The 19,103-nt window shown below is 45.7% G+C and overlaps 1 protein-coding gene across 2 annotated transcripts; it reads left to right on the top strand.

The window, feature by feature from the left end:
- The first annotated feature begins 1,654 nt into the window (after positions 1–1,654).
- Positions 1,655–16,607, top strand: SKA1 (spindle and kinetochore associated complex subunit 1). Of its 2 annotated transcripts, XM_058676884.1 has the most exons (7): positions 1,655–1,744; positions 5,960–6,084; positions 9,222–9,319; positions 11,740–11,877; positions 15,045–15,214; positions 15,910–16,088; positions 16,224–16,607. In XM_058676884.1, exons 1-6 carry the CDS (start codon positions 1,660–1,662, stop codon positions 16,056–16,058), a joined length of 765 nt encoding a protein of 254 aa, XP_058532867.1. In that variant the 5' UTR covers positions 1,655–1,659; the 3' UTR covers positions 16,059–16,088; positions 16,224–16,607. The 2 variants fall into 2 exon arrangements, with proteins under 2 accessions (XP_058532867.1, XP_058532866.1); XM_058676883.1 differs by having other exon boundaries at positions 15,910–16,607.
- Positions 16,608–19,103: the final 2,496 nt, after the last annotated feature.

Raw genomic sequence — 19,103 nt, 5'->3', positions numbered from 1 at the left:
CGGCCACTCTTTCCTCCCAGGGTTGCTCTTGGAGTCTTACTAGATGCATGGGAACACAAAGCTCTGAACTGGCCCACTGGCTGGTAAAGGAGGTGAGAAATGAACAAGAGTTGTGTTTGGGGCTGTCAGGCGAAACTGTAGCTAAGTGCTAACCTGAGGATAAGGGGGAGATCCACCACCAGCAACCCAGCTGCCAGGCACCACCAGGACAAACAATAAGACTGTTACTTACCATGTGTCTGTCCTTTCTCTCCTTCTCCAGGAGGCCTGTGTCAAACAGGTTGTGACTTTCAGAGACTCTGCCAGATAAAGAAAAGTAAGATCCCATCCTGAACGACTTACCATCTTACCTCAGGAGCACTGGTGGGCGATCTCAGGGTTGAGCCGTCTCACCTGACAGCTGGAAGGTAGGAGAGGCACCTGCTCAGGTAGCCTTTTCCAGGGAGCCTCCCAGTGCCATCACGGCCCCTTCCAGGCCCCGCCCCGTCCTGTCAGCCCCGCCCTTTCTAGGCTCCGCCCCATCCTGCCCAGCCCCGCCCCGTCTTGGCCAGGCTTCGCCTAAACTCCCTGTCTAGGCTCCTCTCCAACCCCCCAAGTCCCCGCCCCTGCCCCGCCCCACCTGTCAAGCCCCTCCCCGTCCTCACTTCTCCTTGGCTTTTTCACAGCCCCGCCCAGGTGCTGGCATTGTCTGAGGCTGGGCTTCAGGAGCTGGATTTGCGCCTGCGCGGCGCCGGGCCTCGGCGGGCTGTTTGAATTTGAGTCTGGCTTCCGGCGGACATTGGGGCCTCCACAGCTGTTCTTTCGGCTGGGCGCCGAGGTGGGAGTCCGCGCGTTCGGGGCTGGAGCGGCCGAGGGATGGCTCGGTGGGGCGCCGGGTGCGGGGCCGCTTCCTGGGCTGGGTGTACCGGCGCGGGTGCTTTGGAGAGGAGACCTGCTCGGTTACCCTGGAGCGGAGGGGATCTGAGTTCTTTCCCTGCTTCTTGACCTCAAACTGCAAAGTCCAACCCTCCACGGCCCAGAAATCCTGCCCTGCGGCCCACCTCCTTGTTTTAAAATTACACTGTTTCTTTAAAATACTTATGTGTGTGTGTGATTTTAAAATGTGACTATAAATACTGCTTCTGTCCCAAATCTTAAGAAAATAATCCAGAATGACCCCCTGGCCCTCCGGGCCACCCTGACTGCAGATGACTGTAAGTCAGTGCTGTTCTTTGGTTGGAAGCCGAATTAAGTGGAACAGAAAGAAATCCCTCTTGAGTTTTTGTGTTTCAAGGAGTTAGGATTTGTTTGATGTTTGCTACTGTTGGATTTTGAAAGGGAACACAAATTTGCTTGAAAGAGTTACAGAGAGAGATCTTCTGTCCTTTGGTTCATTCGCCCAATGGCTGCATCTGCCAGAGCTGGGCTTGTCTGAAACCAGGAACCAGGAGCTTCAGCTAGGTCTCCCACGTGAGTGCAGGGTGCCAAAGTGTTGGGTCATCCTCTGCTACCTTCCTAGGTCATTAGCAGGGAGCGGGATTGGAAGTGGAGCAGCTGGGACTCAAACCAGTGTGCATATGAGATGCTGGCGCCATAGGCATAGCGTGTTGCACCAGGGTGCCGCCCACCTGGCTTTTCATGTTTTAACACTTGCCTCCTTTTTCTTCAGAGACTCAGAGGATGGCCTCCGATTTGGAACAGTTATGCTGTTATGTTAATGAAAAGATTAGCACTATCAGAAAAACTCTGTCGCTGAGAAGCCTGGGTAAGTGCCACAGGAGGCCTTTGTTCTTTATGATGCTTGGTTATTGGTCCACTTTGAGAAATCTTATGGCTTGTGAAGTGAGTGTTATCTTAGAAAGGTGATTTTTCATCATCAAAAATGAAACTAGAAAAATCCTAATTAATTATATAAACATCATCAAAAATCTAAAAGAAGGTAATTTTTGATTTTGAGTAATTTTTAAAAAAATATTTATTTATTTTTACCTGAGAGGGAGATTTATAGAGAGAGAAGCAGAGACAGAGAGAGATCCTCCATCTGCTGCTTTGCTCTCCATATGGCCCTAGTGGCCAGGACTGGGCCCAGCTAAAGCCAGGAGCCAGGATCTTCATCCAGCTAGGTTTCCCACATGGATCCCACGTGGATGCAAAGGCCCAAGGACTTGGACCACTCTCTGCTGCTTCTATAAGCGCATTAGTAAGGAGCCAGATCAGAAGTGGAGCAGCCGGGACTTACCAGCGCCCATATGGAATGCTGGCACTGCAGGCAATGGCTTTACCCATACACAACAGAGCAGGCCCCCCAAGGTTTCACCTCTAAATGGAGAAACTAAGAGGCAGAAAAAAAAAAGTCCCGGAAGTGGACAAGATCCACAGATCCGCAGAGGTAGAAGTTGTCCATTTCCCATCTTACGGAGACAGCCTGCTTTGAAGGAAGCATGTTACTAGATTCCACTGGGAAACAACTTCTGGAAATAAAAATGTTTACAACAGCTGTAGCTTGAAGCTGTAACCATTTAAAAAATATCTTGACATGCTGAAAAAAGGATGACACAATGAAAATTCAAAGAAACATTTGATCTTTGTCGGGTGTACTTGGGCCTGGTGCAGTAGCCTAGTGGCTAAAGTCCTTGCCTTGAACGCACCAGGATCCCATATGGGTGCCTGTTCTAATCCCGGTGGCTCCGCTTCCTATCCTGCTTGTGGCCTGGGAAAGCAGTCGAGGACGGCCCAAAGCCTTGGGACCCTGCACCCACATGGGGGACCCGAAAGAGGGTCTGGGCTCTTGGCTTCGGATTGGCGCAGCTCCAGCCACTGCAGCTGCATGGGGAATGAATCATTGGAAAATCTTCCTCTCTGTCTCACTTCTCTGTGTATCTGACTTTGCAATAAAAATAAACAATTTTTTTTTTAAAGTGATGTACTCTTCAGTTCGAGGTTAGAGTGTTAAGGATTTATGTGCAGAAAGAATTCTGTTGTTGGCTTGGGAAGAAGAGCGTGTTGAACTTCCACTGTTGTTAGTATCATGAGTGTGCGTTTGTGTGCTCTCTGTTGTGCTAACAGAACACTTGGGGCTGGGGACTTTATAATGAAGAGAGGTTTGTCTAACTCACAGTGCTGGAGATTCATGAGCATGATGCCAATGCAGGCTCAGCTCTTGTGACGGTATGGATGTGCGTGGAACAGAGAGATGGAGTGGTGAGATGGGAAGCTTGAGAGCTCCAGGCACCAGGCTTGCTTCTGTGCCAACCCACTTTTGAGAGAACTAACTGAAATTCCACGAGAACTATACTAATCCCTTCCTGAGGGCAGTGCCCCTAGGGACCCATCTCTGGCAGGTCCACACTCTTAAAAGTTCCAGCACCTTCCAGCACTGCCACCCTGGGGAGCAAACTTGCAGCATAGGAAGCCCCAGGGGACAGGCCACATCCAAACTGTCCCTTGGCAGTGAAACATTTTTGTTTTTTTTTTCTTTATATTGAAATTATGGAGTTGATCTCTGCATATCTCACTTTCAAAAAAAATGGAGTTGGATATGTCCATTACCTTGTAAAACTTTGATATTTTCAGTCCTTTACTGAGAACCTCTGATTTAGGAGCCTCATACGTTTGTGGTTCACACACTCTGGAAAGTTACAGCTGAGCCCTCTGTGTTACATGTGAGGATGCTGGCCCTTGGAGATCGATGGTTCTATGAAACCTTGACTCCAAATGTGTCCACCAAGACATGAGTGCAGCGATTGGTACTACACAATGGGACGGCCATCAGTTTGCATGTGGGAAGAACAGTTAGCCTGTTTAATTCCATGACCTGGGTACTGAAGCCCAGTAGCTGGTTTACCAGCAGTATTTGCTTGATTACTGTTAACAAAAGTAGTGAACGCGTTCCATTGATGATCTTATCATTCCAGAGCAGTAAAGGAAACCCTAACATTTAGATGACTAGAAGTTTTTGAGGTACTAGTGTATAGGGAAGAAATCCTGAATCCATCTGGTTATTTAACCCTCCTCAGTGGAGACACTGTTTTTGGTGGTTGTGAGCTGAATGTCAAGTGCAGTTGGCATTGATTGCTCTGTTACATTGCCATGCTGATGATTCACAGTTTGCATTGTGTGGGGTGCCTTGCCCGGTTCCAGAGTGATGCTGCACCTGTCATGCATTTCCACTCTGCTTGCAGTAGAGACTGGTGTCTCTGACTTGAGGTCAGGAGCTGCTGCTCGTATCACTGCACTGCCCCATCATTGATGGGTATGGCCAAAGTGTGATTTTCCCTAGGTGTATCTCATTGTTCTGTTGCTGGAAGTACAGATGGAAAAATTTCATTGCCAAGTTGTTTTACTTTTGTGTTTTTCAATCTGTTCTTGACTTTTTTCTTTTCTGCTATTTTATTTCTAGAGAAAGGACTGAATTTCACTTTTTTTTAAAAACTTATTTATTTGAAAGGCAGGGTTACAGAGAGAGATCTTCCTTCTACTGGTTTACTCCCAAGATGGTCACAATGGCCAGAGCTGTACCAGGCTGAAGCCAGGAGCTACATTCAGGTCTCTCCTGTGACTGCAGGGACCCAAGAACTTGGGCTAGCCTCCAGTGCTTTCCCAGGCACATTAGCAGGGAGCTGGATTGGAAGTGGAGCAGCTAGACATGAACCCGGTATCCATATGGGATCCCAGCACATACAAGGCGAGGACTTTAGCCACTGATCATTGTGCTTGGCCTTATTTATTCGTTTGTTTGTTTATTTATTTATTTTCTATACAACATTTATTTCTCACAGTTATGGAAAATAAAAGGACTAAGACCAAGGTATTGGCAGCTTCAGTACCTGATAAGGACCCACCTCCTGGTAGACAGTGGTCCTCTAACTCTAATGCCATGCTCTAGAAAGACGAATAGGGGTCTGTCTCTCTCAGGACTCTGATGACGGAGGCTCTACCCCTATGTTCTGTTATGTTTGGCAGTGGCTTGACTGGATCATCTATGCAATCAAGCTCTGAGAGCCCAAATCTGGCAATGTTAAGGTGATGGGCAACTTATTGATCACCTACTAGAAGATGGTTAGGTCATTGAGGGGCTGCCCTGGGAAGGAATGCTTTTCTGACCTAGCAAAGTGAGTTAGCTCCTGAGAAATCAGGTTTTTTTTTTGGGGGGGGGGGGTCTGGAAATTTGTTCTTCTTCTTCTTTTTTTTTTTTTTACAGTTTTGTATAGACTGAGGTTCCCCCCACCCAATCTCCCACCCCCTGTCAGATTCTTCCCCCTATTTATTTTTTGCTTGTAAATGATATAATTACAAATCCCAAACCAGATTGAATCTCAAGTCTTTATTAAATTCCCAAAGAGAACTTTCTCAGTTTCACACCCTGCCCCCACACACATCCACATGCACCCCAAGAACCAGTCTAAAACATAAGCTTATCTCCTTAGCTAGCAGCTAAGGCTTTCCAGGTGTGTATTTCATTGAAAGTGTGTGCCATGGCGGAGAGTTCCGGCCTCGTTTGGAAGTCTCACTTCCAGGATCTGTGCTTTGAAGCTCCGATGCCTTGCTTCTTTCTCCCTTGTAGTAACGGGAGTCAGTTGGTGGGATGGGCAGCCGCCTGCGCTGGGTGTCTCCATACCTTCCTGTGGGTGAGGGCGGCTGCAGCGTCAGCTCACACACTGTCTCCTCTGGGCTTCCCTCTGCCGGTTGGAACTCTGGGAGTCTTGGCCTGTTTTCCTGCAGACTCGGCTGTGCGTGAGGAAGGGTGTTTGTGTTTTTCTGGCATTTCTAGAGGCTTTATTATAGTAAGAGAATCTACCAGCAACAAAGGCACTTTATCCTTGGCTCCTCCCCCGTCTTCCATCCTACTCAGAAATGAGGTCTTCGGATCTTCCTAGGAGGCGGTACTAGGGACTGAAGTGATAATCTTATTCCCACCCTCAATGTGATGGCTTCTGCTTTTCTGTAAGCTTTCTTTTCCTTTTCTCTCTGTGTGTAACAGGCCAAGAACCTACCTTGAAGACTACATTAAATAAAATAGGAGACGAGATTTTTGCAGTAAACGAACTACTAAACAGATTGGAACTGGAAATTCAGTATCAGGAACAAACCAACAGTTCACTTAAGGTAATGTTTTCCTAATGAAGAAGCAAAGTAAAAAAGTAATAAATAGAAACTCCCCATTCACCATGTCCCTTGTAAGAATTCTTTAAGCTTATAATGTTCTTAGCACTGTAAATGATTAATGGGAGAGTGCCATTTGTGTTTTATTTTCCTGGCTTAGGGGAGTCCAGAACTCTACTACTATTGCTTCCCTTGCTGATGGCAAGTGAACCGAGCTTTACTGAGAACGAGGGTTCTCCCTTGGCTGCTCTGGGTACTCTGCCTCTAGGAGGAATCCATTTCACTTCTTGGGAGTTTCCTCATTTGAAAAACAATCTACCATACTGGCCACTGCCTTAGTTCCCTTGTACTCCCGTATTTCTGTATTTTTATAAAATTGATGTTGGAGACACCCCCATGCCCGTTTTTTGCTCCGAGAAGCCTCCAGCTACTCTAAGTGCTGGGTCCCTCGTGACAGGAAGATGCTCAGTCTGGCCCGTGATTCCGTCATTTTAGCGCTGTCTGGGTGTTCACTGGGATTGGACTAGTTGGCCTCTAGGGTCCCATTTGACCTTATGATCCTTCAGATCAGCAGGGATTTTTCAGCAATAGGAATGGGCATGGTGCCTTTCCTGCTGCTGCTGAAAATGAAATTCAGCTCTGCAGAAGCGTAATGTCCTTCCATTCAAAATGGAAGCCTATATTGATACCCAATTCTGACCTATCCTGGGGTGCCCAGTGCTTGGTGTGGGCACAGACTATCCAAGTCACAACTGATGACTGTCTGGAATTCATTTTCATGTTATGATTGGGAGTCAGATGATAGGAATTGAAAAGCAAGGAGTATTTTTCTTACTAAGATGCGCATAAGTTTGCTGTCTCAAGTTCTAGTGGAAGTTAAACACAAAACAAGACAAACAAACAGCCCAGTTATGCTGCAGGGGAAATGTTCGCTGGTTTGGAGTGTATGTGCATCAGCAGTGGGAATTTTTGCAGGGAGCACCTCGTGCTTGCTTCTGGGTGTCGTTGCCACTGTGGCGCTGTCCTACAAGAACCACTGGGAACATTGGCCAAGTCAAGAAAAGCAATTTACTGGAATGAAAAACATAAATCTCTCACATATTCCTTAGTTGCCTCTTAAGGTTACAGTATTTGAGAAAGTCTTAAATATCAACCCTCTCCATCTTATGACTGTAATGTGGTTGCTGTAGGAATTGTTCCCTCAAAAATATTACCATCTTGAGACCGGTGTCGTAGTGCACTGAATTAAGCTGCCGTTTGCAACCACAGCATCCCATATGTTTATTGCTACAGTCCTGGCTGCTGCACATCTGATCTAGCTGTCTGCTAGTATCGCTGGGAAAGCAGCAGAAAATGGCCCAAGTTCTTAGGCCCCTGCACCCACTTTGGAGAATTTCAGGCCCTTCAGCTGGCCTAACCTGCTCATTATGTCCTTTGGGGAGTGAACTGGCAGATGCAAGATTGCTCTTTCTGTAACTCTGACTTTCAAGATGAACCAATCCTTTTTTTATTTTTTAAGATTTATTTATTTATTTTTCTTGGAAAGGCAGATTTACAGAGAAAAGGAGAGACAGAAATATCTTCCATCTGTTGGTTTAATCCTCAAGTGGCCACAATGGTCGGAGATGAGCTGATCCAAATCCATGAGCCAGGAACAACTTCTGGGTCTCCCTTGCAGGTACAGGGTCCCAAGGCTTTGGACCATCCTCTATTGCCTTCCCAGGCCACATGCAGGGAGCTGGATGGGAAGTAGAACAGCCGGGAGATGAACTGGCACCCATATGGGATGTCAGTGCTTGCAAGGCAAGGATTTAGCCACTGAGCCATCATATCAGGTCCATAAATATTTTTTTTTGTTAAACTAAATACTGTGTTTTTGTTTGTTTGTTTGTTTTAAGACTTATTAATTTTTATTGGGAAGTCAGATATACAGAGAGGAGGAGAAACAGAGAGGAAGGTCTTCTGTCTGCCAATTTACTCCCCAAGTGACCACAATGGCCAGAGTAGAGCCAATCTGAATCCAGGAGCCAGGAGCTTCTTCTGAGTCTCCTACATGGGTGCAGGGTCCCAAGACTTTGGGCTGTCCTCTGCTGCTTTCCCAGGCCACAGGCAGGGAGCTGGGGGGAAAGTGGGGCTGCCGTGTCTAGAACCGATGGCCATATGAGATCTGGTACGTGCAAGGCAAAGACTTTAACCACAGGCTACTGCGCCGGGTTCCCCCACCTTTTTTTGTTTTTTTTTTTTTTTAAAGAAATATAACACTATTAAGAAAACAGTTTGAGAAACCAAATGTTGGTGCATTGAGTACTTTCTGTCTTCACCGTGTTGTCAGTCCTCACAGAAGCTGTGATTGGTGGCTCAGGCTCGCCTGCTTTTTTTTTTTTAAGAGTTGCTTTATTTTTATTTGAAAGGCAGATTTACAGAGCAAGAAGGAGAGACAGAGAGATATCCTCTCTCTGCTGTTTCATTCCCCAAATGGTTGCAACAGCCAGAGCTGAGCCAATCTGAAGCCAGGAGCCAGGAGCTTCTTCCAAGTCTTCTGTGTGGGTGCGGTGGCCCAAGGACTTGAACCATCCTATGCTGCCTTCCCAGTTCATAAGCAGGGAGCTCAGTCAGGAGTAGAGTGGCTGATACTGGTGCCCAGAGGGGATGCCAATGCCACAGATGGTGGCTTAGGCAACTATGCCATGACACTGGCTGCTCTCCTGCTCTGTGCTGTATTTGCACACAAGAGAGGCAGTGGAAATAGATTCTCCTCAGTGAGCTTTAATTTTTATTTATTTATTTATTTATTTATTTATTACAAAGTCAGATATACAGAGAGGAGGAGAGACAGAGAGGAAGATCTTCCGTCCGATGATTCACTCCCCAAGTGACTGCAACGGGCTGGTGCTGTGCCAATCTGAAACCGGGAACCAGGAACCTCTTCCAGGTCTCCCATGTGGGTGCAGGGTCCCAGGGCTTTGGGCCGTCCTCGACTGCTTTCCCAGGTCACAAGCAGGGAGCTGGATGGGAAGTGGAGCTGCCGGGATTAGAACCGGCGCCCATATGGGATCCCGATGCGTTCAGGACGAGGACTTTAGCCGCTAGGCCATGGCGCTGGGCCCGAGCTTTCATTTTTATTTATTTTTTAATTTAAGGAACTCTGTGAATCTCTGGAAGAAGACTATAAAGATGTGGAACATCTGAAAGAAAACATCCCTTCCCATTTGCCTCAAGCAGTTGTAAGCCAGAGCTTGTAAGTAGATCTATAAATACTCTTGCTATCTGGATTATAGACACTTGCAAACACATAACATTTTAGTGTTCAATCTACTTGCAATTTTGTCAGCAACTGTCTAGTATTTTTTTTTTTAATCACTGAACTAGACATACTTGAAACCAGAAACAGGATTTTCTCATTTTTCCCAGTTTTCTTACCCCGCTGAAGCCGTCCGTCATCAGCCTCTTTCCCAAGAACGAGTCCTCTGGGTTGCGCCTTTCATTGTTGACCTTGGCTCTGTTGCCTTTGAGGCTGGGGCCTTCTTTGTTGGAGAAGAGCACATTTAGCCCCATCCCTGGTCTCTGCCCATCAGACGGAAGCACCCTCCGACACCTGATCCGTGCCTGTGCAGGCTGTGGGCAGACTGCTGAGTGTCGGCTGTGAGCAGCGTCTCCCCTGACCCTTAGTTGTAAGGATAGACCCAAGAAATTTCTGAGTCATCGTTTCAACTCTCTGGTGTGGCCCCTTTTTCGCTCTGCCCTCCCATCTTCTCATGTGACGTGAGTCACAGCATTACCAAAGCCCTCCAATGTCCAACCCCAGCCTCAGCGTGACATCTCACACTGCTCTTTCCAGGGCACGTGGGGAATCTGTTGAGAGCTGTGTTCTGTCTCCACTCGGCGTGCCCAGGGCTGAACTCTAGCTCTCTTTAGTTCCAGTCCGCCTATTGCAGGGCCAGGAAAACCACATCCTCACCTCTCGCTTTCTCTCAGCCTCTCCTTTCCATTCTGCCTTTCCGGGGTTTTTGTCCATCCCAGTTCTCCTTCCTGTTTTATTGTTGGCTCTGAAGAGGATCTTCCTATGCCCTTAGTTTTTATAATTTGGGGAGTTCTATGTTGGGTCTGTCTGGGATTTCCCCACTCCCATCTTCTCAGTGCTTTGATGCTGGGATTGCAGAATGCATGATCAGGGTTCCTTACAAGAGGAGAGAGCAAGGTCATGGTCCCGAGTGTGTACTAGGAAACGCAGGACATTACAGCCTGTCTGGCAGGATTGAAATGTGTGATGGGGATCATAGTCCCAGCAGGCACACGGCCAGGGGAATGGGAACTCGCCACAGCTGGCTTCTGTTCTCAGGGCCAGGTTGCGGCAGAACTGTGTTGTAGACTGAAGTGATGTCAGGTGTTTCCTTAGCACATGGCCAAGACAAGGAAGGAGAGCTGACAACCAGTTTCACACTGGGGTCTGACGTGAGGATTCATGAGGGTGATTGTATCAGAGCAGGGGACATATGTGTCTTGGTGGGCCACCACATGGCTGTCTCCTGAGTTACCTAGCTTCTCTCAGGCCTAGCTGCCCTCAGGATATAGGTTCAACTTCATCTTCAGATCTCATTTCCTGCATTTCTGGGCTCCCCTTTACTTCCTTCCGTGTTGAATCTGCTGTGTACTGAATTCGATGTCAAGCCATCATGGCAATAAAGATTTGTTCCTTCCTAGAAGTCGCTAGGCACAGCCTGTCTCTAGACCCCACTGCTAGTGGGGTCAGGGGCCCCTTGGGGCCAGGGCAGTGGGCTTTTACTGCTTAAAATTTGGATGAAGCAGGAGCAAGCCAGGCTCACGCCAAGCAGCTGAAATGAGCCTGCAGGGGTGGGAACGGACAGCAGCAACCTAGGGGAGGACGAATTAGATTTCATGGAAGTCACAGGTGACTGATGGTTCCAGGATTAGGCCTAGGAAAGTCGGGAAGAGAAGCTGTTCAGAGGTTCCAGGATCAGGTCTAGGGAAGTCGGGAAGAGAAGCTGTTCAGAGACCTGGAAGAGGTTCCTGGTTCCCGGCTTCAGATTGGCACAGCACCGGCCGTTGCGGCTCACTTGGGAGTGAGTCATCGGATGGAAGATATTCATCTCTGTCTCTCCTCCTGTCTGTATATCTGACTTTGTAATAAAAAAATAAATAAATCTGGGCCCGGCGGCGTGGCCTAGCGGCTAAAGTCCTTGCCTTGAAAGCCCCGGGATCCCATATGGGCGCCGGTTCTAATCCTGGCAGCTCCATTTCCCATCCAGCTCCCTGCTTGTGGCCTGGGAAAGCAGTCGAGGATGGCCCAATGCATTGGGACACTGCACCCGCGTGGGAGACCTGGAAGAGGTTCCTGGTTCCCGGCTTCGGATCAGCGCGCATCAGCCCGTTGTGGCTCACTTGGGGAGTGAATCATCGGACGGAAGATCTTCCTCTCTGTCTCTCCTCCTCTGTGTACATCTGGCTGTAATAAAAAAAAATGAATAAATCTTAAAAAAAAAAATAAATCTTTGAAAAAAAAAGAAAACAATGTTGACTGTAAAATTATTATAGCAGGGTGAATCATGTGCTTAATGTCGATTGATTTTAGTTGGGAAAATCTCCCAGTGTGCTGCCTTGTTGTGACGACTGTGGTGCATGTGTTCATCTCTACTTTAGGGCTAACCGGTCAGATCTGGACCCTGAAGAGCCAGTCAAAGTGGAGGAGCCTGCACCCCCAAAGAAACCCCCCAAAGAACAAAGGATTATTAAAGAAATGCCATTTGTCACTACAGATGAGTTTAATGGTGTTCCAGCGTAAGTATTAAGATAGCTTAAGATATTTAAGAAATTTAATTATTATTTTTATTTTTGATGATTTTTATGTAGTTGATCAGGGTGACTAGGGTCAAGGGATACAGGAAGGTGGGTGAGATACCACATTCTCTTTTCTTCCTTTCTGTATCTGGGGGAAGAAGGGAAGATGAGGGGAGAAGCCACATCCAGTCTCCCAAACGCCTCTGCACCCTGGGATGGAGGACAGCCACCCAATACCATCCCAGGGTCCCTGCTGTGGAGCTTGCTCTGAGGGTCCTGCTCATGAGGTTTTGATAGTTCAACAGTTAAGATAGCTTTTAATGTCCAACTGTTATGTAATTTATATCAGAAAATTTGATTATGTCATGTGTTGTTCAGCTGTTGGTCTTTTCTAGGGAGTCTTAGGTTGTTCTGTGAACAGACAGGTAATTGTTCTGTAAAGATACTTGGGGTACCCCCCTGCTTGTCCATCCAGGCTGTGTCCTGGGTCGAAGGTCCCTAGGGGAACGCAGACCTGAGTAAGACGAGGCACTTTCCCCAACGGGAGTGCTCCTATGCTTTCTATGGGAGTCAGTAATGGAAATCTGTACTTTTTAAACTTGCATAATTCTAGAGCTTTGCTTAACTCCTGAGTTTTATATTGTGTCACACTTATTATTCATTTTTTTATTATAGAAATATACATGCTAGGAAGTTTTTATTGTGAGAAAATAAAACTATTTTGTAATTCTACCCAGAAAAGATAGGGTAGTATTTTCCAGATTTTATTTATTTATTTATTTATTTATTTGAGAGATGAGAGAGAGAAAGAGCACGTGTGAGCATGTGCTTATCCTTCCTGGTTCACTTGCCAAGTACCCACAGTGGCTCCTGACCAGTGCTCAGCCGGGAGTCAGGTACATGGGTGGCAGGAACTCAACTACTTGGGCCATCACTACTGCCCTCCAGGGCACTAGCTGAAAACTGGGGTCGGGAGCTCGATCTTGGCATCCAACCCAGGTACTCCAGTAGGCATCTCCACTGCTGAACCACATGCCCGCCCATACGTGCCAGTTTGCCTTCCTGCTGGCAGTGTATGAGACTGCTCATCTCGTATCACACTATCCCCTGGTTTACAAATTGTTACTCATTAGACAGTTGAAAGATGTCTGCTTACTTTACAATCCTGAGTCTAGTCATGAAGCTGACATTCCTCTTGGTATCATTTTCTGTTTTGTCAACTCAATCTTTCTCTCTGTTGTCAGCTTTATTTTTATGAATATTTGAGGCTTTGAGTCCACTCAGTTTTGCTACAGGGAGGAGCAAAGGACTCAGAAGAATGAAGTGGAAGAGTTTGTAGAAAGGATGTCAGTGAAGAAGGAAATTAGAATGATCACGGTGGATTGTTCATTTATCAACAAAGGGTTATTTAATGAATGAGAGACAAAGTTAAAAGATTAGGTAAAGAAGAATGAGTTCCAAATATAGAGCTTTGATTTAATTTTTAAACATTAATGCATTGGTGAAATTTGGATGGCAAGCAGCTGCAAATAGGGAAAGTGGATAGTGTTGCACGGTTCTAATGAGATCACGCCTGACAAGTCTAGGGTTTATTAAAAAGTCTTTATTAACCAAGTTTGGTGATAATGGGACCCACTAGAAATAGCAAGTCACAAGTTCATATGGAAATCCAGTCAATCAAAACCCCAAGAGGAACAGTGATTGCCCTGAAATCCATCCGTTGAACTGAAGACCTATGTCTCAGCTTCCCCAGCAATACAAGTTATCCTAAGAGTCATGCAACGAATAACCTGTCCATACTTCAAAGCTGCAGACATTCACCTTTCCCTGGATTCTCTGCCCCCATTCCATTATTCGTAGGCCTTACCTCTCCTGGAACTCTCGCTAAGTACACATTAGAAATACAAAGCATCTTAGCTTTAACATCTTCACTGTCCTGCCTAAGCAGTGAACAGAGGGTGAGGAATACATACAGAGGCCATGCTCAGAAGCTACCTATTCTTAGAGTCTGTCCTGGCCAAGAGTGCCAGAGCAACAGAGGCACAAGACCAAGACAGCAAGCCTCTCCCTATCATGGGCCTTTATAGGGGCTTGTGAGGGGGATGGTTACACAACAATACAATACCACCCCTCTAAGGTTCCAGGTGTTGATAGGTGAGCATCAGAGGTGGGCAGGAGGGAACACCTATGTGGTGGTGGGGCAGTGGCTTCCAAGCTAGCAAACTAGCTGCCTACCCCACCACAGATAGATTCTAAATGAAGGTGGTAGTTGAAGGATTAGAAGGAATTCCTAAGTGTATTGTAGAGCTGCAGCATCAAGAGTTTGGAAATTGTGGTTCTGAAAAAGGACTTTAGAAATGACAAACGAAAATGAATGGTTTAAATAGATTCCTGTCTTTTTGTGGCAGAAGTTTTAATTGTAAAACTACCACTTTAAATAGACGTGGACAAGATAATGAACCCTACAATTTCACAATGGGAGGAACAGGTGGATCATTCAGTTTTGGTTTTGGTATTATCTGGACCAATCAACATCCAGGGACTCTGGGGACCAGGAGGACAAGAGGAAGGTGCAAGCTGTAGAGAGGGCTCTAGAGTAGGAGAGGTGATGCTTTGGAGGAACATGTGGGTCCAGTGGAAAGGGGCGTGGTCGCCCAGTCTCGCCCCCTGCCTGGCAGCTGAAATTCAAAACCTCTGGTTCTCTATCTCTCACCCCCTTCAGTTCTCTGTCCTTGTGGGCATTATCTTTATTGTTGTCTGCCTTGTCAATTTTTGTCTTTTTCCCTCTCTGAACAGATAATAGTTTTTGCAGAAAACCAGAGTTCTATGAATTATATTCTTTTATAATATTTTGAATTTTCTTTTGCTCACAAACATTTTAAAATAAATTTCTATTGAAGTTATTCAGTGCATTTGAATCTGAAAGCTTATTTTACATTGTAATGTTAATTTTCTGTAGATGGAGAATAGGGAGTAATACATCCAGATATTATTAGGGAAGATAGGCAGTGACATTGTTATCACCTGTATTTAATTTTTCAGCTGTTGAGATGTGTCTAGTTTCTTGGGGAATGATATACATAAAATTGTTTTTATAAAGTATATTTCTCTTTTTTCTGAAAAGATAATTTGTAGGATGATAAAAAATAATCTTCATTTTTTTGCAGGTATATGAAATCACGCTTAACTTATTGTCAAATTAATGATGTTATTAAAGAAATTAACAAGGCAGTAATTAGTAAATATAAGATCCTCCATCAGCCAAAAGCATCTATGAATTCTGTGGTCAGAAATCTCTACCACAGATTTATCAGTGAAGAAACAAAAGATACCAAAGGTAAATAATAGCAAACACATATTGAATATGTTATAAGAAACAAAGTTGATTCTAGAAGATTCTAAGTCTAGGGAGTTAATTCCCAAGCAGGGACGGTTTTCCCAACAGGGAGCATTTTGCAGTGTCTAGAGACATCCTTGGTGGCTGCAGTTGGGGTGGACGGTGTTGTTGGCACTAAAGGGTTGAGGTCCGAGATACTGCTAGAACATTGGGAAATGCACAAGGCAGCATAATAAGTGTCCAGAACTGAGGCTTTAAAGCTCTGCCTTAGACTCTGCCATGGCATTAAGCTCAGTATTTTGAGAGTTAGTATAATAATGATAACTTGATCGTGTGCATGTAGCACTCACTGTGTTCCAGATAGTGCACTGAGAGCTTTGCTGCTCTGCAGACCAAAGAGCTTCAGTTGCTTGCCTGAGGTCATCTGTTAAATGATGGAGCTACTGTGGGTGTCATTCCACACCACTGAAGAGGTCTCAGTGGATAGCTAGTGATCTAATATGCAGAGCCACAAATGCTCTAATACATAGCAGGCAACCTTGATTGATGCTGCTTTAGCAGTAATGCCAGTTCTTGGTTTTACTGGAGAGGCTGGTAAGAGTGATCGATGTCCCTCATACTTGTGTTTACATGCATGAAAGAGTCGTCTTGAAAGTTCACCTCCTGAAAGTTTGCCCTCCTGTCATTATTCTCAGGTCATTATTTTATAGTGGAAGCTGACATAAAGGAGTTCACAGCTTTGAAAGTTGACAAGAGGTTTCATGTGATACTGAACATTTTGCGACACTGCCGGAGACTGTCCGAGGTCCGAGGGGGTGGACTCACCCGATACATTATAACCTAAGGCCCTACTGAGCTTTTGAACTGACCAACGGTAGGGTGTGGAGGCTATTCTGTCGCTGTATTGTATACATTTTTTCTTTTATCTCCTTTTCTTGCTTTGTAAAGAAATACAACTTATTTTTGGATAAAACATATATATTTTTTTCAGAATTCTGCTTCCTTTCAGCAAATACTTAACCACATGCTGTATAAGCCTCACTACTAGGCACACACTCTGACTGTGTAATGTTCTTATCCTGTCCTTGCGTGGAGTGGCAAGTCCTGAGACTCCAATGCAAGGGATGTAGATGTGTTCATTGGAAGAAAAAGATGAAAATGATGAGGCCACGGGATACCCAGGTCCTTTCCAACGATAGGTCGTTGGTTCCTAAGTTGCATCAACAGCATCTCTGTTTGCCTCTGGGTAAACTTCAGAGGCTGCTTATCCACCTGGTTATTGTGCTTTCTGAATGTCTTGAGGGACTTTGCTAAAATGCATTCCATATAAACCAGTCTGTCAGCCTCCAACTGTAATCAAAGTGTAATAAACGCACCTTGAGATATTACAGAATTGTAAGAAATATGTGTTTTGATCTTTGTTTCACCAGTTCCTTGTTTCTAGCTCCTGAAACCCTTGGAATGTCCTGAGGGTTAGTGCTATTCCTTCTGGTCCTGTTTGTGGTCTTTGACCCCAGTTGCTCAGATACCTCCAGAATCCTTTTGAATGTCCCAGGGCAGAGGCATTTTCTAAGGAGGTAGCCTTTGCTGGGCTCCCAGAGAGCTTCAGAGTAGACACTCATCACAAAGCCCCAGCAGTGACTGGAATCTCTGCCTTCGTATCCCATTGCACAGTGAAAGTTGTGGCCTGGAAATGAATCCTCATATGTGATAAAGCCAGCCAAACTCATACCCTGTGGAGTCTGGAGTTTCTGGGCTGGTGAACACATGGATGCCAGGAAGGCATACCCCAAATCTGCAAGGAGAGTTCCTGTGCCCAGACCCTTTTCGACCTTGCTTTGTATGCATCTGAGTCCTTTATCACATCCTTCAAGCCACCCTGGTTAGTGTAAGTGAAGTGTTGCCATGAGTCGTCAGAGTTGTCCTAGCCAGAGATCTTCCTTGAGAAGTCAGTGGGAACCCCTGATTTACAGCTTGGAGACCCACCAGTTGTGATTGGTTTTGAAGTGGCAGGGTCGTTCTGGTGAGACTGAGTTCTCAGATGGGAGACTGTTCTAACTGCAGGTACTTAGAATCCGATAGAGTTGAAGGAGATCCAGTTTATGTCCAGAGAGCTGAAAGATTGACAGGTAAGGGAAAAAATCTCACACATCTGGTGTCTGTGTGTCAAGGACATAGAGATGGAAAGTTTTTCCCATTAGGATGAAACAGATGATGACTTAACACACGTGAGTGGGTTGATAGTGATCGTGGGAAATGGCTTATTGGATTGCAAGAAGCTGTGTTTCTCTTCTGCACCTGGGGAGAATGGTCTGTCTATGGAGGTGCCATCTGCTCGGTGGCTTACCCTGCAGCAGAGCAAGTCTCTACAGGCCCTGTGACTGGTTAGCAGCTTCGCTGTGATAGCCCAGACACTAGGATTCACGGTCAGCCTTCCTTTTATCTTATTCATGTATGTTTAACTTTTCATGCCTTGTTGTAAATACAGAGAATGGCACTGTTCTTTATTTTGTTTTGAGTTTTGCTGGATTTTTCTCCAGGAGTCCTCTTTGCCTATGAAGTAAGTTTTCTGTTTAAAATATTTCTTTATTAAGCACCTATGGAGCAAAAATGTCAATAAGCTGATGTTGTTAAGTTAATAGCGAGACAAAGGGTCTTTGTGAGCATGAATACACTTCTTACATCAATATGTAATTGTTAAAATCATATTCCTCAGAGAAAAGTAGCATTAATTTTCAACCAGTAATTTAGTTTTCAACAAAATAAGGCCTTTTTTCTGATTTTTTTTTAACAGAAAGTTTTTTAAAATCTAACTTTGAATTAATTTGGTGTCCTAATCTCTCTACCTTCAGTTCATTTCTTGGCTTTCCCCTGGTAGCATCCAGAGCCCTGTTGTGCCCTCCATTGTCCCATCTGTTTGTCTCTCATGTCTACGGCCCCCTCAAGAACTCAAGGCATCAGACTCCTGGGAATGTCTCTATGGGTGGGCCCAGGTTGACCCAGCAAAGCTTGAAACCTGGGATGCCATGTCCCTGTTCCAGCAGGACTGGGCGACTGCAGCACTAACAGTAACCACCCAGAAACCCCCTCCAGTTACTGTTTCTGTTTATTATTTTGGCAGACATTTACAAAAGTTAACTATTTCTTTTAAAGGTCTGAGTTAAAGAAAGAGATCCTCTGTCTGCTGGTTCACTCACCAGATGGCCTCAGTGGCTGGCTCTGGGCCAGGCTGAAGCCAGGAGCCTCATCTGGGTCCCCTGAGTGGGCGTAGCAGCGGCCCAAACTGTTGGGCCATCTTCTGCTTCTCTTAGCCCATTAGGAGGGAACTGGATAGGAAATAGAGCAGCCAGGACATGACCTGGCACCCATAAGGGATTCTGGCATGGCAAGTGTTGGCTTTATCTGCTGTGCCCCAATGTCAGCCCCTGAGATGGTGATTTTTATGTGATAAAATCTTCAGTCAAGCCTTGAGAGGTTCTGTTCTTTCAGAAAAGTTGGTTATTTATACAGGTAAGGTAACACCTGTTAGGGGTTCAACAGGACTTGGCTTTCTAAACTGCTGACAATGTTTGAACTCTGACATCATAGTTAGGGGTTGATGGATTCAGGGCAGACATTCGATTGAACTATAGTGTCTTGTGGCTGGGCCTGGTGGGAGGCCTTGAGGGCCTGGAGGCCTGTCATACAAATGTGGCTCTTGTGAGAGGATGAGCTGAATAAGCTAGCCATGCTTCTTGTGTCTCTCTTTACTTCCTGGGTCACTTAATGGTCACCAGCCCTCACCACTGAGCTCTGTTCAAGTTGGGTTGAATCAGGTCTCCAAGAATACACAGAAGCAACTTTTGAGAAAATAGGATATTACCACCAAGTTGTGCTTCAAATATCATAT

The sequence above is a fragment of the Ochotona princeps genome, chromosome 18 (genome assembly GCF_030435755.1).
Source record: "Ochotona princeps isolate mOchPri1 chromosome 18, mOchPri1.hap1, whole genome shotgun sequence".
Lineage (NCBI taxonomy): Eukaryota > Metazoa > Chordata > Mammalia > Lagomorpha > Ochotonidae > Ochotona > Ochotona princeps.
The sequence above is the reverse complement of the archived record's forward strand: the minus strand, read 5'-3'. Positions and strand labels throughout refer to the sequence as shown.